Raw genomic sequence first — 24,722 nt, forward strand, 5'->3', positions numbered from 1 at the left:
GTCATTTTTCCAACGTTGTCGTTGGTAATAAAAAGTGCCAGGAAGGTGGGGGGGGGGGGGGGGGGAGTTGCCCGTCTCTACGGCAACACAGACACAGCGTGCTTCCCGTTTGGGCTTTATTTGGTTAAAAAAAAAAAAAAAAAGAAAGAAAATAAGACAGGAAGTGATCATATTGAAAATTTTCTAAGGTGATAATAATAGTGATAACAGCGGTCAATATAGATTTTTGTAATTTGCGTCGATAAGAAAATAGGCAGCTGAGCACGTTCAACGTCTTCTTGGCCCCGCGGAAAAGCGACGGCTAGCTCGTGTGCGCGTGCGTGAGCTGGTTAAAGGGTTAATGTGAGCGGAGGCAAAGACACGCCCCCTGTGACATCGAAGACGGGGGTTGACCTTGTGTCGTTTCCTTATCATAGCTTTTCCTTGGACTGCACCCAGATGAAGGATCCCGAATGATCCTCGATGATCTGCTTGCTGTGCTCGTAAATCTCCTCCAGGGTGTCGCCCTGCACGACGGCTGCGCACAACACCACCGTCGTCGTCGCGTTATTGTTGTTGCGGGGGCGTTGCCGAGAAAGAAACGGGCCCACCTGTGAAGTGTTCGGTGAACTCGTGTTCCAACTTGGCGGCTCGCTCAAACGTCTTCCGGCTTTGCTCCTCCGTCAGCCGCTTGTTCATCTCCCTGCGCCGCGTCACGCACACGCACACACACACACGCGCGCGTCATTTACGGATGTGCGTCGTGGCGTGCGTTTGCGTGCGCCACGCCGCTTACATGATGTTCTCCACCGACTTGGGTTTGACGAAGATGGCGATGGGATGAAGCAGCGCGGCCTGCAGGCGCTTGATGGCGTTGCCCGACACGTCCAGGATGCAGTGCTTCCCCTGAACGCGCCACATCGCTCGCGTCAAACCATCATCATCATCATCATCATCACAAGACAGCCGCTGGCCCTTTCAAAGGGGAATTAAAGACGAGGACGCAAAATGCTCGCCGGCGTCGCGGTCCCACCTTGTCGGCGACCTCGCGCACCGACTGGACGCTGGTTCCGTACAGGTGGTTGTTGTACTGGCCCGCCTCGATGAACTTGTGGTCCTGGATGTCCTTCTCCATCTGCTCGCGCGACGCCACAAAGTGATAATCGCGAGCGTCCACCTCGTAGTCGCGTTTGGGCCGCGTGGTGTCTGCGACAAAAACAACAAAAACGTCATCGGGAAACGCGAGCGGAAAAGGACGCGAGCGGCCGTCGACACTCACGCGGGACGCACGATCCGAACTTGTCGGGGAATTCCGAAATGAGGTCGTCGTTGATGCGGTCCTTCATGGGGCCGAGGATGATGACGGGTCGCGTGTAGCCGACTGGACGGCGACACCGCATCGAGTCAGAACCGTCCCGCGCACACAAAAACGCGCGGTCGCAGGGTTTGCGCTACCTTCCAGTTGCGTGACGGCTTCGTACGACAGCACAAACTCCTCCTGGCCTCCTGCGGACAAAACGTGGCAAACCTTTGATGTCGATTAGCGTTGGAGCGCCTAAACGAGTTTGAGGAGCCCGAAGAGGGACGCTCGACGCTTTTGCTCGGATTTCTTCTTTGTGAGGTTATTTGAACGATTGCGGGTCAACTCAAGTCCAAGCCGGACCCGTGTCAAGCCAGGTCACGCGACCTCCGCGCGTGATGTAACTCGCGGAGCTCCGCAGGGATCGCTAGCGGGCCCTCTTTTCTTCAGTATCTCTCCGGTGCCGCTTCATTTTAAATACACGACTATCTACGCACGCCGTTTTTGAAGGCTGGGAAAGCCGAGCTTTTGGTTCTTGGCCTCGCAAAACACAAAAGCACCGTCAACAAAGAAAATCTCATTTGACTCAACGGTCTCCTTTCAAAAGCACATTGAGAATATTGCCAAAATAATAATCGGCCCATCCCATCCGAGCGACGCCGTGCTCAAAGTCCGGCCTCGAGCATCTCAAGCCGTTTGGTGCCCAAGGTCCGCAGTTAGCGCAAAACGCCGCGGCGAGACTTTTGACCGGGACAAAAACATTCCGTCGTCTCAGCCTCATTCTGGTGGAAAAAAAAAAAAAAAAAAAAACCTATCCGATGGGTTCTCACGCTCTTTGTCGTACTTCAACGTTTGGGCCCGAAACCTACACTCGCGACGTGCCTGCCGACCTTTTGATCGAACGATTTGAAAATGAGCCGGCGACCGAGGAAAGAAAACCCAACAAAGGCGACCAAAGTCATCTCGATCATTGCCGACGGTCAACATTTTCGAATGCAATGAAAGCTGTGACACTTACGGTAGCTACTTTCGCTATCGCTGGCGTTGGAGGTCGCGTGTTCTGAAAGCACAAACCAGGTCAAAGGTCCAAAACAGCAAAGTGAAATTCCTTCAACACAGAGAGCAAAGAAACAAGCGGGAGGGAGGCAAAGGCCCAACCGAGGGCGTCGCCATCCTCCCCGTGCGGTCCGCCGTGAAAATCCTCAACCCTGAAGGCGACGGACGGGGCAGACTTTTAGCATCCGAGACAAATGACTTGCTGGCCGATCAGTTGCTCGTCTGGAGCAACTCTGACGTGAGCTGATGACGAGCTGGCTTCTCTTCCACAAAAAAAAAAAAAAGGTGGAAGTGAGATTGGAAGCAACACAATTGCTCCCTAACCCTAACGGGAAATGAGGAAAAAGTGGCAAAAAGGGCAACCCCACCCCCGTGAAACTCAATGGGGTTTAGGTCGGGACTTTACTGTTGCAGCCACCAAATTGAGCCCCACCCATCAATTCAATCACAACATTTCAACTTAGTTCTTAGTCTTCCCCGACACCTTTGCGGACAAAGTCCCTGACGTGGCAAAAGGGGGAAACCCCCCCGCCCCCTCCCCCGGGTGGGCGCCCACGTCTTGGTAGCTTTGCGCTCGTCCCGTCCGTTTTCCGTTTTTTTGTTGTTCCGTTCCTTGAGCCATTTTCCGAGAAACTCGCGTCTCTTTGTCTTCAGGCTTCTGTTGTCCGCCGCGGACGTATTCGTACAATTACTTCGTATCATTTAAGCAATTGACATGAATAATTGGGCGTCTTGTTGAAGACGGCCGAGTCCTGCGGTTGAATGCGGAGCACACTTGTCACCCTTGACCCCCCCAAACCCCGTGCATCATGGGAGTTGCTGTTGGAGACGGTGGGGGGGGGGGGGGGCACCAAGGGGTGGACTCACTGTGTCCTTTGGTGAGGAGGTCGATGGCGTCCTGAAGGCCGCAAGAGAAGCACAAAAACAGGAAGTTACGACGTCACAGCGACAAGAGCGAGAGAGCAGACGCGATGCGAGAGAGGAGCCCGCCGTTCGGATCCAATTTGGGGGAAAAAGATGGGCGGCTTTGTCGCCGTGACAACCGGGTCACCCGCTGATCTCTCGTCCTGTCGCTGAACACTGAGCGCCCGGCGGGCGGCGGCGGCGGGCGCGGCACCATACTCACGCTCCATGTCGCTGCTCTCCTGTTCGCTGGCGTCGCGACTCTTCCCGAACAGGAAGGACCTTGCGAACACGCCTTTTTTACGCTTGTCGCCCAACGACTACATGGGGGGGGGGGCACGTGGAGTACGCAGGACGGGAGCAGGAAGTACACAGGAGGGGACAGGTAGTCAACGGCGCAATCGGGGCAAACACAAAATTTAAGGTCGATGCGGGGGTGGGGGGTGGGTTGGGGCGCACAATTGGTCCTGACGGATGCAAATAGCGGGAGGAGGAGGAGGAGGAGGAGGAGGAAGGCCAGAAAACACACACACACACACGCGCCAAGCTTCTGGGGAGGACACCAACGGAAACCGAAACCTGTCGTAGCCGAGGGAGGAAGTTAAGACTTGCGGGGGTGGGGACGACTTTTAGACTTTGGGGGCCACGCATTCCCCCGTTAAAGGGAAGCAGGTGAAACTGGTGGGTCGGGACCCCCAAAATTGTCTCGGCTCATCGTTTAGACTTTTCTATTTCAGATGCTTCCGTTTCCCAAGTTGAGGACCGCCAAGTACTGCAGACCCTTCAGCGAAGCTCGTTTCTGGAGCGACACGAGATGGCGGGCGAGCGCGCGCCGGACGTCAATCGCAACTACTGGAAGGTTTTCTAACCCAATATTTTCTGATTTTTTTCACTTTCAAGTTGTTCAGTTGAAAAATCTTGAATGGTGACCAGTTCGCTTTTGTTTTTGTTTTCAACAACCAGTCGCCCCCGACGACCGCGCTGGGATTTATGAAGAATGTTCGCTTTAATTTGTTTGAAATTAACACGGAAAACGACCACAAATTTTGATTGTCTTCAACGGGGGGAAACTTGTTTATATTGACCCAGTTTACATTATAAAATGTTTTTCCTCAAAGTTATCGTCCCGTCATAATCTCATCGGGGCAAGCACAAAAACGCACGCACGCACGCACGCGCAAAACACCCGAGGTGGGGATGGCGAGGGAAAGGGGGCGTGGCCATTTCAAGGCCAGAAGCGGTGCAAATGTAAATATTTGATCGTTCAAATATTTACAGGAGGCGCGGCTCCGAAGACGAGACAAACATCGACGTCGGGTCATGCGGTCATCAGTCGGGCCGTTTGCGATCGGTCGCCGCCGCCGAGACGCTCAAAGATCAGCGACATGCGGTTAAGATCAGCTGTGGGATGCTTCGGGGGCACTCGTTAGTTCACGCTCAGAAGCAAGCAGAGCTCCAAAGATTGCAGAATAAATCAACTTTTACAGCGGCAAATGTCGGCTCCTCGAAAGAGAGAAATCGCACAAACCCGTCAACGGACGCCTTTTGCCACCCCAGTCAAACATTTCTGGAGGCGCAACAGAATATTTACAAACGCTTTTTTTTTTTTTTTTGTTAAGTCTTCTATCACCCCCAAAACCAATCAATCAATCAATCAATCAATCAATCACTCAATAAATAAGTCTTTGCGCACGGCCCCTTTCAAAAGCGCCGAATCGACGGCAGCTGTACGCATCGGCTGACAATTCCAAATATGGATCGCAACCGCGGGATTCCTAATCACGCTCAGGTCGCGTCCCTTCGCGGCAACAGCCAATCGCGTATCCTGGCGCCAGTTCGAGCGGGTCGGAGGCCCAATAACGCGCTAATGTGTCACGCGCTAACCCAATTGCTAACATGGCAGGTGCTATGCCGCTAACAAGCGGGGCTAATGTGTTAAATGCTGGCACGTTAATGAGCGTGCTACATGCTAAGACGCTAGAAGGCCGACTCACCCCTCGCTCTCGAGACTTGGGGTTGAACTTGACCGTCTTCAACCTCGCTCGCTCTTTCTTCTCCACCCTGCCGGACAGACGACCGCAAAGTCAGCAACGCGCAGGCGCCGTCCTCGTCGTCGTCGACGTGAGGCCCGACCTCCTCTTGCTGGGTATGACGCCGACCTCCTCGACGTCTCCCGCGGCCGCCGTGCGCCTCGCTTGCCACCACTCGTCGTCCGAGGCGTTGACCACGTGCAGGATGTCGCCGAACTTGAAGTTGAGACCCTGACTGGGAAGACCAGAATCCCGCGTCTTGTCGTAGTCAAACAGGGCCCTGCGCGGGATGGACGACGTCAGCGGTGGGAAGCGAGAAGAAAGGAGAGGAAGCCGAGGGCGGCGTCTGACCTGACGTAGAGCGACCTTTTGTGGCTGGTCCTCAAAGATCCCGATCCTGAGCTGATGCTGCTGTTCATCATCTGCTCCCTCAGGTCGTGGATTTTGGCTTCGAAGCGACTGTACTCTGCGCGGCACAGCGACAGCGTCTCATCTTCGCCGCAGAACCGCGCAACCGACGGTAAAGCCTGCCGCCCGGACGCACGCACGCACGCGAGCAAAAAGGCAGCCGGGAACTCCCGCGGGGACAAAGTGCCACCCCCGGCCCATGTACTGCACCCGACTTTGTTTGCAATGTTTCGAAGTAGGACCGTTCCGCGTGATTCTGTTTTCCATTTAGCGCGTGACGCATTTTTGTCTCCGAGAGGAAAAAGAAATCGAGTTGCGTCAAAGAGCGTCCTCACCCTCGGGCCTGTAGTGCGCCGTGATGGTGACCGTCTGCCCGGCGTTCTTCAGCGCCGCCGCCGCTTGTTCGTGGGTGGCGCTGCGGAGGTCCACGCCGTTCACCTGTGGGTGCGCGCCCACGTTAGGGGCAAAAAGAGCGCGTACTGGGGGAACAGACCTTTTCAAACTGAAATATCAACTTTTGCGTCTTTTTAACCAATAAGGGTAGCAACAATTTGAAAAGTGCAACACTAATAAATGAGGACATTTGCAATCGCTTTCGGCTTCATACGCAAAAAAAATAAATAAAAGGGTTCACCGCGACTACTGCATCGTCGTAATATGAACCTTCGCCGAAAAGAAGTCAATTCAATCTTTGATCGGTACGTGAGATTTTCGTTGGAACAAAGTTGAATTTTGTTACGAGCTAATTGTCCATACATACAGCGCTTTGAGAATTTGCATTACTAACTTGACCATCCGAGCCCAGGAAATATTGTGAGCTAAAATGGCAGGCAGGCCTCGTGCGACTCACGGATACGAGACGGTCTCCCTTCCTCAGCTCCCCGCAGAGGTCGGCGGGTCCTCCGGCCAGGATGAAAGAGATGAAGATGCCTTCGCCGTCCTCGCCGCCCACAATGTTGAAGCCCAAACCCGTGGCGCCTCGGTGCAGGACCACCTTGCGGGGATCCCTGTCGGAACGCAAAGCTCGCTCAAATACATAAATGTCTGCGGCCTCAACAGGGCACGGCTGACTCCGACGACCCGGTCGGTCTTTAGCGCCCTCCGGTGGCTACTTAGTCTAGCTGACCCGCGAAAGGTGAAGAGGGAAAGGCGACGCGATACCGTGCGACGTCGTCATCTCCCAGCGTGCTCTTGGGCGTCGGCAAATAGCATCCCGATGAAGTGGGCGGGGCCAGAGGTTGAGACAGGAAGTTAGGAGGGCTGATATGATTCTCCGGGTGCTGAGAAAAAGCTAACAACAGGACGACAAGAGTGAAAGATGGTAACGCTGAAGGAAAAGAAAAAAAAAATGAAGAAGGAGGAGGAGGAGGAGGAGAGAAGAAACAGGCAAACTTGTTGTTTGTCGGGTTTACAGTTAGCGACATCCGCGGCGTTGGGCTTGGCCACCCTGAGGTACACCACATCGGGCGTGTTCTTCAAGGCCGTCACGGCGTGTTCGTGGCTCACCTCTTCCAGACAGCACGAGTTCACCTGCGCGCGCACGCGAGCGTCAGCCCGCCCCGCCGCACTTTGTCGCGCACGTCACCACGGCGACGCTCACCGCCAGAAGTTTGTCTCCGATCTGCAGCCGCGAGTCCCTGTGGGCGGCGCCGCCCTCGATGATCTTGGTGACGTAGATGCTGTTGTCTCCCGGGATGTGCTGGTTGCCCACCCCCCCCGCGATGCTGAAGCCCAGACCTAACACACCCGCAACATCACTGCGACCGCCCGCCTTCCAAACGAAGAAGTGACGACGGTTTGCGGGTTACCTTTGGGTCCTTTGATGAGTTTGACGTCCACGACCGCGTCCCCCACGGGCTTCCGCCGCCGCACGTACAGTCGGACCAGAGAGCCCGCCTCCTTCAGCGCCTCCACAGCGCGACTGTGCGTCACGTCGCGGACGTCCACGTCGTTGACGCGCAGGATGACGTCGTTGACCCTGAAAACGGTTCAGCGGAGGCTCGGTCAGCCCGTCTCTCGTTTGGCGCATTTTGGCAGCGGCTGGCTCATCGACGATCGACTGGATCCGACTCGTTTGATCGTTCGGCGCATCTGCGGGTTCCGACCCGCGTGGCTTTTCTCCCTCGTCCTCGAGAACGTTCGTGAGTTGCCCGAAGGTGCGAGCGCCAGTGCCGACGCTTGACGAGCGCTACGGACGCGACGCAAGACGGATGAATTCATCCTCCAAATGGTCAAAATGTCAACAATTCTACCGTCCGCCGCCCTCAACGCAGACTGGTGATATGAAACTTACAGAACTTTTTACTTTGAGCCTAAAAATATGCTTTTAGCAGAAAATGAACATTTGGCAAACTCTTGACGGGTGTTGTGGACCAAACCACAAACGCAATTTTACGTTTGTGCCTGTTCAATGGGAAATTTTGCTCAAGTGGATGGGAATGTAAAAATGGTTTTTCATCCAATTCATCAATCGTTCCAAAGAATAATCAACAGATGAATTGATTCTTAAAATGGCTGGCGGCAGTCATAGAACTTGATTTTTTTTGGTAACTTTTGTTCACCCGACGGACCGAATGAGAGCGAGACGGCGCCCGAGGGGCCCGTTTGGCAAGCGATTTGCGGCGGCTTCGGGACGCACAGACGAGGTTCGGTTTTGCCGCCGCGCTCGCGTCGGACGGCCCCGCGCAGCCTCCGACTCTCTTGGACCGCCGCTAATCGACACCCCACCCGGGTCAAAGACCTGCTTTTATTTTGATGTAAATTTTCCATATTTCAGAATCAGAATCAGTTTTATTGGCCAAGGAATTTTTCTCCAGAAGTCGGTGCCGCCGTGGTACGACGTTCAGAACAAAGAACAAGAGACATTTGTGTCTCTAAGGAACTTTTCCTTCAAAGACTTCAACATGATGCAGGTCGCTAAATGGTCTTGACTGCAAACGAGTTCGTGGTCCGCATGATCGGATAACGGCGGCGGCGGCGGCGGCACACGTGCTGCTGTATAATGCATGCGCGGCTGAAAAGAGACGCCCGGGAGGTCGCGGGTAACACACACCTGAGGCGACCATCTTGTGCGGCGGCCCCCCCCGCGATGACTTTGGTGATGAAGATGCCGGGGTCGTCGCCGATGTGCGGGTTGTCGACGCCGCCCGCGATGCTGAAGCCCAGACCCGAGTTACCCTGCGCGCACGCCAACATCAGTGACATCGTCACGAGCGGCGGCTTCCTGAAGATGGCGCTCACCCTCTCCAAAGTGATCTCCTCGTACTCGTAGTCGGCCTCCGTGCCGTTCACCTGCACGCACGGAGGTCAAAGTTCATGCAACAGCGACAACAAGTTGACACTTTTATCAGTTCCTGTAGGCCGTCGACCTCCCGGAAGTGGACTTCCTGTCGCCACAGCCGATACTTCCTCTAGCGATTTTTTTTACCCTCCAGTGGACAATTAGCCACACACATCAGGGGGCCTCATTCACTACTTCCTCCGGGCGTAATGATTACTTCCTGTATGTAGCCGGTCCTTCCTGTAACTTGCATTTGGGAGGTGTTGTTTTGAGTTTCTGCACGAGACAAATTTCTGAGCTGTGCTGCGAACTTCCGTTTTGGGGATTAATCTGTTCCACACAGTCTGAGCAAATCGTCTACAGGAGGAAGGGAGAGTTTTCGACCGTCTTTGTCAAGTGCTGAGGATTGTTTTTTTTCCCCCCCAATCAAAAGGCTTTCAAAATGGCCGCAATGCAAACGTTTGTGAGCAACAAGAGCGGGAGCACGACGCGTCTAACGAAATAAAAGACCAACATCAAGAGGGGGTTGTTCTTTGGAGTTGTGACTTGCTGTTGCCCCCCCGTTGAACACAACTTACAAAACGCGCTTGCATTGTGGGAAATGAACGACTAAGTCAGCCACTTTTGGATGAACCGAATCACACAAAACACAAGGATGTTTTTTTTTTTTTTTTTAATAAAAAAAAAAAAAACCGACCATGTGCTTGGTTTCCATTCAATTTTGTAAAATACACTAATCTTAAAAGTGTATTGATTCATTTGTTCAATAGTCACCGGGCGCAATTGATCCAGTCCGGCGTCATTACGTGACGGTAATATACCGAAGGTCACTTTCACTCCTGTGATAAAGATTAGGGAAGCTCTTCCTGCGGCTGTAAAAGTGACTTCCTGTGGGGGGTGTGACACTCACATAAGGGGGCGTGTCCAGGCTGTCCGCATTGACCAATAGCGGAGGAGGGTTGGCCTGCACGGCAAGAGGACACAAAGCACACAGTTGTAAAATGACATAGCAAACACACTTTGGGGTAGATGTCGTTTTATTTGCGGATAAAGCGTGAAGGGGCGCGAAGAGGAGCGCGCCTTCATCCCCGTCACCTCCATTACGCAAGAGGATGTGCGTGGAACGAAGCGCCACCTCGCCTCGCCCCGCCCGCCGGCCCCCCAATGGCTAAAATTAGCGCGCCATCGAGCGCATCGATCGGGCCGGCCGCTTCGTCGTCGCAACTTCAGAAAGTACAAACGGCCGCTCGTCAGCCGACAGATCGTGCGGCTATGTCAAGAGCTTTCCGTCTTCCAGCGGCCCGCGGCATCGGCGTTTGACACGGCTCCCGAAGCCAGTTAAGACTTAAAAAAGGGGGGTGGAGGTGGGGGTGGGGCTGGTGGCTGAGGTGCAAATAAAACTATGGCCAACTCAACACAAAATTCCTCTTTGGAACGCACGAGTTCAAGATAATTCACGTTTAGAAGCTAACATGTTTTGTGACTGATCGTCAAGTCAACGCTTGTGAAATGCTTCGCTTTGTCCAGATTGTAAAATCTTTTGCCAAAACGAGAGGGGCGCATCCCTTCTATTCGAGGAGGATTCAAATCCTGAATTTGCCTCATCGCCTTCGACACCAAGCTGTGACGTTGCACTTTTACTAAAGAAATGCAATCTAAAAAAATTCCTTCACTGATTAATTGACTGAGCATTTTAAACATGGAACTTGCATCCAAAAGTGCGGACCTCCTGGTCTGCATCACGCAAGACGACAGGAAGTCAATGGCTGGATGATCTCGCTGCCACGGACTTCCTGTTCCTCGGCCGATGGCACACTTGTTGCCTTTGTCTCACACTGCACCAGATCCCAGCACTTCAAACTGGTCTGAAAATGGCGCCTTGCCGAGTACGAACGTTGAATCCATCTTTGCCATGAACGGAACTAACTTGTTCACTCGCTCACCAAGAAAAGAGGAGTCAACCAAAGCGCTCGTGCAAATTGACAACCTCGACTTGATGATCCGCCAAGACTGCCAAGTCTCTTTCCTGACAGTTTACAATCGAGCCACACACTCACGTGTTTTTCCAGTCTTGATGTCAAACGAACGAACGTCCGAACGAACCTTTCGGCAGCAGACGTCCGAGCCGAAAAAGGAATTTAAGCAAGACTAAGCCAGGGAGAGACATGGAATGGCCCAGGACTGATTCCGGACTTTGCAGCACCAGCCTTAAACATGGATTATATCGTGGATCAACAAAGAATAGCATCAATTATTTTAAACCAGGACTGAACCAAAGCGGGTCAGGTCAGTATAAATCTGGATTCAACTCGACATCAATCTGGACAACGGATTAGCGCAGACTAAACCTGGCCTGCGCCAGACCCAGACTTGTAGCACGATTAAAATGGGACAAAACTTGGATTCAATCAGGACGAAAGTGGAATTCCACCAGTGTTAAACTGGGTCTAAACCAGGATGGAGTCCAGACCCCAGAGGGCTTGCCAGCCTTGGTCTACAACTACGTACAGAGACCAAAGGATACCAAACCGGTCAATGATTCCACGGAGAAACAGCTGGAAGATTCCAGGCCCTCAACAGATCAGGCGCCAGCCGACCCGTTCGACTACCTTGGCGCGGCCGCTCGCCGCCCTGGCGCCGGTCTTGGTGGGACTCTTCTTGACGCTGTCGCGCAGGTTGAGGAAGCGGCTGCGAGCGCGGCACGACGCCGGCACCGCGCACGCCGTAAAGGTGGCCAGCGACGCCCGTGCCGGCAGCGGTCCGTATCGGAGGCCGCGGTCCGACGCTCCGACGCCGGCGGGCTTCCGTCCGGCGCCCGTGAAGGCCTCGCATCCAAAAGGTTGCCGCGAGGACATGGCGCTCCCCGACGGTTGCAATAAGTTAGATCCTTTCTCTGTTGCCACACACGACTTTCACAGCACAGCTAAATGGCCCTCGGCAAGGGAGGCGGGCACGTGTCAGCGTCCACCGCATGAATAATCAATGTCCCCCCCCCCCCCCCCCCCCGCTTTGGCCAGGGAACGTGACCAGGGCAGAGTAGAGTAGAGTAGAGAGGTCCCAAGCCGGAATCCGTTTCGATGGGACCGGGCTCGACGCGCTATCAAATTCCTGTCAACTATTGGCCCTGCAGGAATTTGGGCTCGCTACACACACATCCACTTGAGCTGATGAACGGTGGCATGATCACAACCGGAATCGCCTTTAATGGGTAACGAGAAGAACAACCAAAATACGTGTTCATTTCTTGTACGTGCCACACGACATGCAAAGCAGCAACGTTTTCCAGCATTTCGAGTGCGTGTTGGGGTGATGGCTGCACGTCAAAAGGTTGCCAGGCAACGCGCTGCAAAGCCAGGGGCTACTGCGGGGTTCCTCCCCGTCTGCGCGCGACCTCACGCTGATGTCCGTGCACGCACGGCAACTTGAACACATGCCAGTCAAACGCCGTTACGGCCGGACTGGGCCAAACCAGGACGAAATTTAACCGTGTGGAAACTCAACCAACTTCAAGCCTAAACGGAGGTAAACCGCAACGAAACTGTCTGCGGCTGGCTTGAACCAGGACTGCTTCCGCGCTGGATTCAACAGGACCGCACCAGGACAAAGCCCGGATTCAACCGGGGTGACACCAGCAAAGCGAAGACACAAACACAGAAAAAATACAGTCAAAAATTCCTCACCACTGGCGCCAAGACGCTGAGCCCCAGCTGGACTGAACCAGAACAAGAACTAACCTGGAGAAAAACAAGCCTCCCACTGGATTGAATCAAGACGTAATCTGGCCTGGCCTGGACCAGGTCCAAACGCGAACTGAAACTAACACTAAAAAACAACACTGGACAGGAGTACTAAACCTGGATTAAACCAGAACACCACAGAACTAAACCTGAGTTCAACTTGCACCGGAGCAGGAGTATACCCGGTCTTCATTTCACCAGAACTCGGTCTGGATGAAAAAGTGGCACCAGAACAAAGACCTGATGGAGATTTTAGCTGCTGCCCCTCATCCTCATTTTTCAAATTTCCTCAACGACAGAACAACAGCGCAAAATACGGAAGACGCGCCCGGACCGCCATGACGCCATGTGATCGACACGGCGCAGCGTCTTCATTATCCAGGAGCGTAACACGTCCTCTCCAGAGCGTTCGCGGACAGCAAGATGGAGGGGGGTGGTGTGTGTGTGTGTGTGTGTGTGGGGGGGGGGGGGGGTTAGAGGGCACTCTGGGGCGAACGACACCCCCCCCTCCCCATCCCCAGCTCCTCCTCCAAGTTGCTCCCCCTCATCTTAAAGGACGTGCTGACCGACAACGTCAGATGCGGAAAAAAAGTGACGATAAACCTGCGCGGCTGAGGGACAATTTAAAAATAAAATAAAGGGGGGGGGGGGGGCAGACGATATAAACGGGAGAGGACGCACGAGAGGCAGAGAATTGGAGGAGAGAGAGAGAGAAGCGAAAACGAGAATAAACGACAAAATGAGAGCAAGGGAGAGAAAAACAAGGAGGGAGGGAGAGCGAGAGAATAACAGAAAATGAGTGAGTCAGAAGAGAAGAGAAAGGGAGATGAGAGAGAAAGAAAAGAAAAAAAGAAAAGAGAGATGGGGCCACAAAGGCCGATGAGCTTCCCGTGCGAAATCGGCCAAAAGGTGCACGCCCACGAGCGCTCGTCCACCTGCGCCGCGCCTTCGGCTGGCGAACGGTCGGCGTGGACGCGATCCGGCTCGCAAGGGCAAGCGCCCAAAAAAAAAAAAAAAAAAAAAAAAAAATATATCAACATCTTCTCCACCCCTTACGGCGCAACATTTACTGCTAACCGACAAGTACAAAAAAAGAGGAGACCGAAGGGAGGAAAGCCTTTCCGGTTCCGCTCCAAAATTAGCCAAAGTTCTGGCCCGACACTTTTGCTCCTGGGATGGAAACGCAATCAAATAAAAGCTGCAAGCTGATCTTTTGGACCTGAAAGCCAACCAAAACAACAAATTGGACCAAAACTTCGCCAGGGGACTGCAACGTCAACGTCGGCGTCATTACGCGGGTGTCGAGAGCGCAATCCGGGGGGGTGAGAGATATTTGGCCAAGGTTTGCGAACGCTCGACTTTTGCCTTTGGTTACCGTGACAACAAACGAAGGGAGGGGTGAGGCTTTACCTGGACGGGGGGGTAAGGGTTGGAGGAGCAGGACGGGAGGGGGCTGTCGTCACCGTGGGGGTAGAGGGAGGAGGGTGCGGGGGGGGAGGAGGAGGAGGAGGAGGAGGAGGAGGGGAGCTCCGGGCCGTCCGGCACGCACTCCAGCGACGCCACCTGCGGGACAAACGCCACACAACAGGCCGAGGCTCGCACGTCGGCGTCGCGTTCCAGAGGCGGGACAAACAAACAATTTCATTTTCATGTGCAAACCACCGCAGCGTGGGCTGGAGAAAAAGTATCTGAACCCCGTGAGACCCCCAATACGATGATCGGCTGGACGAAAATCAAGTGTAATTGCGCATCTAATGCAGTAGAGGGCGGTGGTGCTCTCGTTTCTTGCGAGAAATCGCCACGAGACGTTTTGTTCCTACCTTAATAGAAGTCGGACACAAATATTTGCACTTTAAATCGAGTCGTCGGACAGAAGGCGGGCGGGGCGCACCCAGAGCTGGTCGCCAGCCAATCGCAGGGCACACGGCGACAGACGGCAGCGGCGGGGATTCAGGGTGTCCGATGAACGTCGCACGTTTTTGCGGATGTGGGAGGAAAGCGGAGGGCAAACTCCACACGGGCAAGGCCGGGATTCGAACCCCGGTCCGCGGAACTGTGCGGCCGGTGCATGCGGCCAGGAAATATTTCACACCTCCGTCTCTTCCTCAGTCAACAAAGCGGGCACCACATTTGTGTACGAACGCACGCCAGACATTTGATACACGAGCCACTTCAGGGGGTTCACATACTTTTTCGTGCGGCCTTCCCTCACGGCGTTCTCAAAACCCCGGCAAAGGTTTTCAGTCTGACAGTTCCGCTTGCCCGGCGACGGTACCTTCACGGGAGAGATGTGCGCGTGGGTGACGTATCCGTGCACGTTCTCGATCTGGGACAGGTTCTTTTCGGCCACCTGGACCAGCTCCGGCCCGCCCGCTTCGTCGGTGACCTGCGGGGAGCTGCGGTCCTCCTGGGGCGACGAGTCCTCATCGTGGTGCCGGTACTTCTGAAACAGCAAAACCGGAAGCGGTCAAAGGGGACGCCGCAGAAAGGTCTGGAAACCCGCCGTGGGTTTACAAGATGAGATACGATGAAGGAGGTGAAGAGGAGTGCGCGCGCCTCGGCCACCCGGGTGCAGGATGCCGCTGCCGTCCGTACAGTTAGACGCGACATCAATGCGTCATGACTGAGGTGAAAGAATATTTGCCTGTGAGCATGAGATTAAGTGTCTGCATGTGTTGCCGCACCGTTTGTGTTGAAAGGCACAGAACCGTAACGTTGCGTCGGGTCACTCCTAACGCTGCTTTAGTGCCTAACTTCAGGCACCTACACATCAGGTCAGGTGTCAGGGAGGCCCAGAACCAAAAAGACGGAGCTGCCGAAGAGAAAAGTTCAAATTCCAAGTCCAAGGGTTAGGTTTAGACTAGACTTTAGGCTAACCCTAACCCTTGTTATTCAACAGGAAATATTTTTTCAAAATTTCAGGATCGCAGACTTTATGCATTTAGGCTAAAACACAAACAAAAACATGTGAAAACCTGCAAGCCTGATATGAAACTTGACTGTAAATTCAAATCAATAGTTTCGTCTTCAAACTGAAACTTTGCCATAAGCAAATAATCCTCAACAGCTTTTTAATGCTGCAACGCGTTCCACAAAAGCCGGGACGGGCTCCCGTCACGTTTACCACCGTCTTACTGTACCTCACCTCTTCTTTTAGCGCCATCCCAGAAATGTTTGGCAACGGAGAAACACAAATTGTTGAAGCTTTGGAGGTGGAGTTCTTTCTGCAGCTGTTCAACAGTCAAGAGTCTCCATTGTGGGATTTGCCACTTCAAAATGCGCACGGGGTCAGTCTCGTACCCGCACTCTTTACGACTTAGCCACGCCGTTGTAACGTGCAGAATGTCTTGCTAAAATAAGCGGGAGCGACCATGAAAAACACGTCGCTCGGATGGCAGCACATTTCTCCAAAACCTGCATGCGGCTTCCAGCATGAATGGTGCCTTCACCGAAGTGTAAGACACTCATGCCATTGGGACCATCGCAGATCCTGGCTTTTGAACTTGGCATCCGTAACTGTCCAGATGGCTCTTTTCCTCTTCGGCCCAGAGGCCAAGACGTCTACAATCGCCCAAAACTAGTTGAAATGGGGACTCGTCGGACCACAGAACCCATTTTCTACTTTTTATCAGTCCATCGTAGATCAAAGAGGCCGGCCTCGTTTCTGGGTGCTATTGATGGATGGCTTTTCCTTTGCATAGTAGAGTTTTAAGACGCAGCGACAGATGTTGCGCCGAACTGTATTTACTGACATTGGTTTTTCTGAAGTGTTCCCGAGCCCAGGCGGTGATATCCTTAACACGCTGATGTTGCCTGAGGGATCGAAGGTCGCGGTCGCGCATTCAATGGTGGTTTTCGGCTGACGTGCAGGGATTTCGCCGGGTTCTTTGAACCGCAGATGACAAATTCCCAAAATTTGGTGCAATTGCACGTTTGGGAACACAGAGCGTGAACCTCACGCACTCGTCGCCCCATCTTTGCCTGCGAATGGCTCCTTTTCGATCAAGCCAATAATCGGGGCGGGCGCCCGCGATGTTCCCAACGAGCTCGTTCAACTGTGAGACGTTCCAAAGACGTTTGGACGAGCGTTCTTTTTGCCCACCTGCCCGCCTTTTTCCCCAATGTGTTGCAGCCATCAAATTTCAAGTTACGAATTATTTGCTAAAAACAAAGTGGATCAGATTGAACATGAAATATCCTGTTTTTGTACCGTATTCAATTCTGTTATTATTTTGAAGCTGTCCCAACTTCATCTCTAATCTGCTGCGGCAACACCGCCGATGTCTCCGTGCGTCGAAATCCTGAATATTGAGGACGAAAAGCCTCGCGGACGCCATTCCCAATGACGCTAGGGCGACATCGCCGAATCAGCCGGCGTACGTCGCGAGGAGGCCCGCCCGATGCTTCCGAGCATCCGGGTTCCGGCGGTCCGTGTGTGGAATCCGCCCCTTTTTCCGGGAAGTCCCGGAACGACGGCGTCACATGGGATCTGCGGTCGGCTCGGAATCATTTGCGCGAAAACCAACGAAGGCGCCGACTGTCCGGTGATGAAGATGCTCGTCATCGTCTTCATCCTCGTCGGCGAGAGCACGGCGAGGATGAAGAGGACGAGGAGGAGGCGGCACAGTGCTGACGACCGGCTGACAAATGATGCTAAAAATAGAAGCTGGAGCAGGAGGAGATGACGAGCAGCATCCAAAGCGTTATGAAGCATAACACAATCACAGACATGCCTGCTGCCACAAATGAAAATCATATGGTTCTTTGTTTTGTTTTGCCCCCCCCCCCCCCCCATCAGCAAGCTCAGCGCTTTCCATTTCAAATAACTGACAGTGAACGCAGCACGCGGCCGACGGACCCATTCAAAAGTAGCAGACGCTCGGGTTTCCCATTCAAACGAGTGACAGTGAACTCACCAATGTCCTCATGAAAAAACGGGCTCGGGAGGGTTCTACAGGTGGGAAAACTCAGGAAGTCGGAACCAAACCATTCTCAAATCTTATGACGGATAAAACCTCGTTTGATTTAAAAGTCCAAATGTTCACACTTTGGCCGATTTTCTGATGGTCCAAACAAGGAAGCGACATTTGGAAATAATCACCTGTTTTGAAAGAAAGGGATGGGAATACATTTTCATCGAAAACAAAAGAATTTCTTCTTTTCCTTTGGGCTTGTCCCGTACGGGGTGGTTCCTCTCTCATGTCGTCCCTCACAACATCCATCAACCTTCTCTTTGGTCTTGGTCTGGCTCGCTCCATCCTCAGACTCTCTCGCCTCTGAACATGTCCAAAGCATCGAAGTCTGCTCTCTCTAACCTCGTCTCCAAACCATCCATTGAATCAGCCCTATTGGTAACCACCCCAACGTTGTTTTAAAAAAGGACTTTGTTAGCAATGATTCTTCGTTGTCAAATAGCTTCTTTCTTTTCCGAAACGAGCGGAACGTTTCAAACGACCAAATTCAACACCGCGAGCAGAAGATTATTGCTGAGAAGAGTCGCGGAAGAACGAGAACACACGTCGACGTCGGGCTTTTCCGTGGCTTTCTTCTCCCCTTTGCCTCGTTCCATATTTTTCCCCAAAGAATGGAGAACTTGAAATTGGCACTCCAAGCGAAACTTTTCGTTATTCTGACGCAAAGGTTACGTTGGGCGGGAACTGCCCCCGTGCCCGATTCCGAACGAAGTGGCGGCGCACCCACCTTGCATCCAAACATGAGCGAGATGGTGCTCTTGGTGCACGCCACCTTGCAGTGGCACAACATGGGCGAGAAACACTCCGGGTTCCTGGCCGCGGGTGCCATCTTCCTCCTCCGGCAGCGTCGGCGCCACCTTCCGCGCCGCCCGGCGCGCCCCCCGCCCAGACTTCCGCCTCCGCCATCCCCTCCGACGCCGCTGCTGCCGCCGCCGCTGCTGCTGCTGCTGCTTCCTGCCCTCACCATTCGCCCTCATTCCTCGCGTCGCTCCATGGCGGCTGGGAGAAAACCAACGCCGGAGAGCTTCCTTCATATTCCCCCCCCCCCACCACCACCACCACCACCACCACACACACACACACACTCCTTCGCAAGCGCCCCCCCCCCCCCCGACTCTTCCGCCTCTTCGGCTGCCGAGCTCCTCATTGGCGTTCGCCTCCTCTGTGTGTGATGTTCTCCGGGGGGGGGGGAGGCAAAGCGGGTCACATGACTCAGGAGAAGCTCCGTGGGTTCTATCCCGAGGGAAGGTAGAGCACGGAGGAGGATGAAGCGGCAGGAAGTGACATCACCACAACGCATCCGCAAGTTCACCCGAAACCACGACAAATGCACTTTTGCCGACGCTTTGCGCCTTCTGTGCGCCTTTTCAGCATGACAGCACGACGAGTACGTCGGGCGAAACACGCCGGCTGGCTCACGGGATCCACCTGCTCCTCCTCCTCCTCCTCGGCCTCCTTCCTGCCTTAGCAACAGCAGCAGAGGCAAAAACAAAGTGACAATGATGGCGGCTGACAGCTTTCGACGTGATGACCGCTCTTGAAATTTACGCTCACTTGTACGTGCGTCAATCTGCCTTACAAGTGCAAACGCACGCAGAAGGACTGCGAGCCGTGCGCCCCCTGCTGCACGAGTGTCTCTTTGCCCTGTGCACACACAGGGAGTGCCAGCAGGGGGCAGCAGCGTGCACGTATCCTCACTTTTCTTGCGCCAGCAGTCGCCCAATTTACCAGTTTTGGAGCTGCGAATCGTCATTTGCCCAATTTCTCGCTTGGCGCTACCGGATAAAATCGGAGTCACCAGCGGGGTTGAGATTGGAGCGATTAAGCCAGCGTAACATGGGCAAGGAGAGCCACGGGCGCCGTCAATTCAACCCACAAATGAAATCCGGGCCACAACGCGCGCACAAACCGCACAACTTCAGTAAGTGACGGGACTCGTGAGGCCACACCCCTTAAAGTGCCCCCCAGACTGCAAAAGCATTTTTTCAAGACGTCCTCAGAGTCGCTCAAATCAACATGACGCCCATTCGTCCCTCCGCCATCTTAGATTTGGAAGCCTTCGAGAAGTGCGGCAACGGAAGCGTCATCGGATGAGGCCGGCGGAGCAATCGACAAGCCTCGGGCCGCACAACCAAAAGAGTGCTACAAAATGACAACTTCTACAAAGACATTTAATGCGTGTCGTCGTGAAAAAGACAAGAGGACTTCTCTTTCGTTTCTTTCTTACCTACCTGAAAAAAGAAACGACGACAGAAAAAATGTGCTTCTACTTGTAGCGTAGGAAGCTGGCACCACCACAAAGTCGGCGAAGGGCACCCGATGACGTCAGCGACAGGAAGTGGATGTTGACGGATGGAAGGACGTGACGACGACAATGATGCTCGAGCCAGCGACATACTGAGGTGGTCCGCCGTCGCGCAGAACCCAGCGCGTGCGAACCACGCCCCCCCTTTCATGCTCTCACAAACGTGATTGGACGGGTCATGCGTCCCCGCCCCCGCCCCCACCCCCACCCGACACTTACTTGAACGTCACGCTTTGGCGAACGTGAGGCCTGCACCAACGCGAGTAGGATTTCGTTGAGCAGGGTTGAGTCCTGCCATTGGCGTCAGGGGCACAAAGGGTGTGGTCATCGTCATCGTCATCATCATCATCATCATCACGGACAGAAGCTCAAAGCATTCAAATTCAGTTGGGATTTTTATTTGATATTTGAGCTGGTGTAAAATAGGAGTCAATTGTTCTGTTCAGTGCGCAGAGCCCGCCTGGACGTTCCCATGATTTTTATACTTGCTTACATATATTGTTTGAACACGTGAATGTGGCACCTTCAAGCATCTGTAAATTGCACCCAAGGATGGGCAAGACAATTCTTCCCAGATTTCAAACAAGGAAATGTTTGAGACGTGACCTTAAATACATGCCCAGCCGTGCTGTCAATTAACTCACATTGAGTTGATCTTCCAAAGCCAGACGCACTACTTTTTGTGGACGCATACGTCCGATCTTCCAAAAAAAAAAAAAAAACCCTAAAATCGATACAATTCTCTGACTCATTATTGTGCCATTTAACACGACTCATTTGAGCAATCGTGACTGAGCTGAAACAAGGTCGCTTTGGCCTCATTTGACTTCAGACAAAGAGACAAAACATTTTTTGCACGGTCTATGTAAACCTCTGGCTTCAACTCTATAGATTTCTTTTCATACACAAACCCAATTCGGGATGTTGTGTTTAATAAAACAGAATACAATGATTTGCAACTCATGTTCAACCTGACTTGAACTGAATACACTACAAAGACGTCTCATGTTCAATCGGATCAACTTTGTTTTGAGCAAATAACCATTAACTTGAAATTTTCAAGGTGGCCAAAAAGAACGCGCATCCAAACCTGCTTGGAACATTCCACAGGTGAACGGGCTCATTGGGAACGTCGCGGGCGCCCCGATTGGCTCGAAAAGGAGCCGTTCACAGGCAAAGACGGGGCGAGGCTCACGTCTTTATAAGCAAGTGCGTGAGGAAACGCTCCAACAGTTTAAGCTCTACGTTCCCCAACGTGCAATTGCAACGGATTTAGGGATTTCATCATCATCATCATCATCATCGCCAGTCCAGAAGAATAATTCTCTCTTTTCTATTGATGTGAAACATGTTTTGCGTTCTCCCAGCCCTTTGAAACTGTTTTCTTTTTCTCCCCAACATAAACTTTGACTGCAAGGAGTATTTCTCGGTTCACAATCACAATAATGGGCACAAAAAAGGAATTTCTGCCCCCCGACGTTACCTCGATGCTGGTGCTAAGGCTGGGCAGCGTGTCAGAGGTGACGGTGGCGCTCTGAAGGCTGGAGAAGTCCCACGCGTTGACGGGAGCCCCGCCCCCGGCTGCCTTGGAAGACTCCGCCCACCTCTCGCTGTCCAATAAGGTCACTTCGTAAAACTCTTGGATGTCTGCGGCCAAGAGAACAACAAACGTTTATTTGCTTCCCGCCTTTCTGGATCGCGACGAAGCCACGAGAGTCACCAGCCGTGGAGCCGCACAAAAAAATGACTTTTTGCATTTAAAGCGGGTGTCTTCGGGCAAAAATTTAGACCGGGTCACGTGAAAACAGAACGACGCCTGAGCACGGAGTTCGGTCGTCTTCCCCGGCTCTGTGGACGTTTACGGTCGCTGAACGGTTCTCGGACCCAGCCGCCGCTCACCCGAGTCGGGAGGAAGCGCTTCGACCCGTTCAGCCCCAACGCGCAAGTGCTTGACCCCCCCCCCCCCCGTCAGTGTCGGGTCCGCACTCAGTCCAGCTTTTCTTCTTTCCAAATGTAATCAGAATGGCCGTCGATTTATTTGTGGAATTTTACTATTTCCAAAAAATCCCAGGGGTCCAACGTAAACACGGCAGCGGTCGCGAGGGGGGGGGGGGGGTGGGAAGAGCATTCCCAGTCTTCATTTGCTGCTTGTAGTTGAGGGTGTCGCAAAAGCAAAAACAGGTGACGCGTTTTCACAAGACGCTGCTTTTCTTCGCTTTTTGTTCATTTTTGGTGACGTTCACCCACTGATGAGTCCAGAACAGAAAAAGCTCCAAAGAACTCATTGCTGGCGAAAGAGGCGAGCGCTACGCTTTGTTTCGGGAGCCGAAGATGCCGCAAAAGGCTCGGCAAAGGTCCGGCTCCTAGGACTGTGCCCCCCTGTGGTCGTGGAAGCGCATTACAAAGAAGGAAGAGTTTATTTTGGGAAAGTTTCAAGTGGGAGTGTGGAAAAAGATCAAATGTTGTCAGCGGTTAAGTGATGTAAAAATACTCGCATTTGACAAATTCAACAGTAAAAGTTTGCGCATGCGTGGCTGACGTTTGCCCTTTGAACCCGCAGCGAAGATGACCAGCGCGCCATGATGTTTGCCATCTGCTGGCGGGGATGCGGGCCGGGAAGGCGGACGAGGACCACGACGACAACAACACGGTGGAGCGTATCAGATGGGGCCAGGAGGGGGGGGGGGATTATGTGGCCGGGCTGGGGGGAGTTGGCAGAGGGTAATCGTCATGTCCGCAAAGGATTACAAGCGGCTCGGCCCGCCGTCGCTGTCGCCTGGTTTTAAAGCGCCCCCGACCCGCGTTTGGCACTGCGCCCGTGTAGTGACAAAGTCGCTGTCGTCGCAGCGCCCGCTGAAGGTTTTGAAAAGGTGCCAAATTGCCCCTTTTTCACATCCGGCGGCCATTTGGACGGATGTCGTCGGCGCATAAATGCCACCCACCGGTTGCTTGCAAGCGTTTTCACGCAGCAAAAAAAAAAAAAGACGTCAATATTAGTTTGCGCTCTATTCGCACGTCTTACTGTAGCGTTGGTGTCCAACCAAAACCACAGAAACCAATTCTAATTTCGTCTCTGGCGTTTCCTTTGGAACGTTAACATTAAGCTCGGCAACCTAGCGGCAGGGACGCCGTCCCGGAAGGAGACCGGCTCAAAAGTTCGGAGGCGAAACTTTGAGTCGGCGCTCGTGTACTTTGAATGAGCAGCGTGACCAAAGGCGGCCATTTCGGTGGAATTCCAGAGAAAAAGAGAACGTCGCCGTGCAAAAACATATTTCATACGGCTGAAGTCAGACACTGTGGCACAGCTGCACACTTCTGAGGACCGGGGGTTCAAATCCCGGCCCCGCCTGTGTGGAGTTTGCATGTTCTCCCCGTGCCTGCGTGGCTTTCCTCCCGCATCCCAAAATGCTGCCCGCATTCATTGGCCCCTCTAAATTGCCCCGTCGGTGCGATTGTGAGCGCCACTCTTGTCTGTCTCCGTGTGCCCTGCGACCGGTTCAGGGCGCGCCCCGCCTCCCGCCCGTTGTCAGCCGGGATAAGCACAGGCGCTCCTGCGACCCTTGTGAGGATAAGCGGCTCGGAAAACAGACGGACGTCTGAAGCCAAATCTGTTTCAGTCCAGTCAGTTGTTGAATTTTGTTCATTTTCGACGATTTTCTTCAAGGTCAAAAGTTTACACACAGGGAAGGCCAGATGACGAGGTCGCGGCTTCGGAGGCTCCTGATCGGTTTAACTGACATCATGCGAGTTCGAGGATCGAGCTCATCCTTGGGTGCAATTTACAGACGCTTGAAGGCGCCGTGCGCATCTGCTCAAAGAAAGTAGAAACACGATGGGGACGGGCTCTGCCTGGCGTTTTGGTCGGACATCTGCCACTCAACCCCAGAACAAAAGCTAAAGAGCTTGTGTAGATCCTGGATGAAGCCATCACGCAGTTGAAAGGTCACTATGTGTCAGCACTTCAACATGAAATCACAATTTTGTTTTTGCAAGAGACAAAACAAAGAAGAGTCAAGAATGCGACATTCCTCGGGCGTCCGTTTCAGGCCCAGAGTCGGAAAGGAAGTTCTGAACGTTGGTGGCCGCGTGACAATATTTCTATTTCCGAAAATAGCTGCGCGGCCGTTGCTCCTGCGTTTGACTGTCAGTCTTTTTTTAAATGTTGAACGGCGACGGCCGCGAGCGAGCGCGCAGGCGTTCCGCCCGCCGATATTCCGACTTCACGTTCCGCCTCGTCACAACTTCCTACTTGCTGTTGCCGAGCGCGAGAAGGAAAAAACGCCGGTGTCCGACGTGAGGAAGACGACGAAGACGCACGTGGCTGAGCGCAATCTCGATAACGCGACACACGCGCTTATTTGTGTCAGTCCGTCACGACTTGTCAACCGGTCCTCGGATGTGGACCCGATGAGGACGCGCACGCTTACCAATCACATTTCATTTTGCTGATGGAAAAATGACACCAAAATCTTTCAAAACAACTTCTGTGCTTTGCTTCTTTTGTGTTGCCACCGAACAAACTTTGATTTTTTTTTTTTTTTTGCCATCAACTTTTAGATGTCAACACGATCGCGAATAAGTGAAATGGTCAACTCACAAAAGTGTGAAGCGGAAGCAGCGGCGGGCTCCCCTTTGACTAGGCAAGATGCCAAAATGTGATTTTTTTGTGTGTCATTGTTGTTGTTTTAAACCTCAAGAATCAAAGAGCGGGACACACTTTGAATGACGTCAGCCGCTTCAAAAGCCGCAAA

The 24,722-nt window shown here is 53.2% G+C and overlaps 1 protein-coding gene across 8 annotated transcripts in view; it reads right to left on the reverse strand.

Annotated features, from left to right (window-relative positions):
- The window catches only part of dlg1b (discs large MAGUK scaffold protein 1b), a 37,554-nt gene that overhangs the window by 10,780 nt on the left and 2,052 nt on the right, over positions 1–24,722 (reverse strand). Inside the window, exons 1-24 of one of the 8 annotated variants that reach the window (XM_061839438.1) lie at positions 21,455–21,581; positions 15,378–15,505; positions 14,969–15,136; positions 14,104–14,256; positions 9,867–9,920; positions 8,917–8,967; positions 8,729–8,853; positions 7,485–7,654; positions 7,277–7,413; positions 7,089–7,206; positions 6,838–6,967; positions 6,527–6,683; positions 6,012–6,114; positions 5,620–5,734; positions 5,372–5,548; positions 5,233–5,299; positions 3,462–3,558; positions 2,298–2,339; positions 1,435–1,485; positions 1,259–1,360; positions 1,013–1,185; positions 776–885; positions 591–682; positions 121–517 (exon numbers count right to left, since the gene is read on the reverse strand). In XM_061839438.1, coding sequence (XP_061695422.1) covers positions 411–517; positions 591–682; positions 776–885; positions 1,013–1,185; positions 1,259–1,360; positions 1,435–1,485; positions 2,298–2,339; positions 3,462–3,558; positions 5,233–5,299; positions 5,372–5,548; positions 5,620–5,734; positions 6,012–6,114; positions 6,527–6,683; positions 6,838–6,967; positions 7,089–7,206; positions 7,277–7,413; positions 7,485–7,654; positions 8,729–8,853; positions 8,917–8,967; positions 9,867–9,920; positions 14,104–14,256; positions 14,969–15,136; positions 15,378–15,464 — 2,586 coding nt within the window. In that variant the 5' untranslated portion in view covers positions 15,465–15,505; positions 21,455–21,581 and the 3' untranslated portion in view covers positions 121–410. Of the gene's footprint in view, positions 1–120; positions 518–590; positions 683–775; positions 886–1,012; positions 1,186–1,258; positions 1,361–1,434; positions 1,486–2,297; positions 2,340–3,202; positions 3,234–3,461; positions 3,559–5,232; positions 5,300–5,371; positions 5,549–5,619; positions 5,735–6,011; positions 6,115–6,526; positions 6,684–6,837; positions 6,968–7,088; positions 7,207–7,276; positions 7,414–7,484; positions 7,655–8,728; positions 8,854–8,916; positions 8,968–9,866; positions 9,921–14,103; positions 14,257–14,968; positions 15,137–15,377; positions 15,506–21,454; positions 21,619–24,722 lie in introns of those variants that run through there. The other 7 variants (XM_061839433.1, XM_061839434.1, XM_061839432.1 and 4 more) reach the window with 7 other exon arrangements.

Source organism: Syngnathoides biaculeatus, chromosome 13 (assembly GCF_019802595.1).
Source record: "Syngnathoides biaculeatus isolate LvHL_M chromosome 13, ASM1980259v1, whole genome shotgun sequence".
NCBI classification, from domain to species: domain Eukaryota; kingdom Metazoa; phylum Chordata; class Actinopteri; order Syngnathiformes; family Syngnathidae; genus Syngnathoides; species Syngnathoides biaculeatus.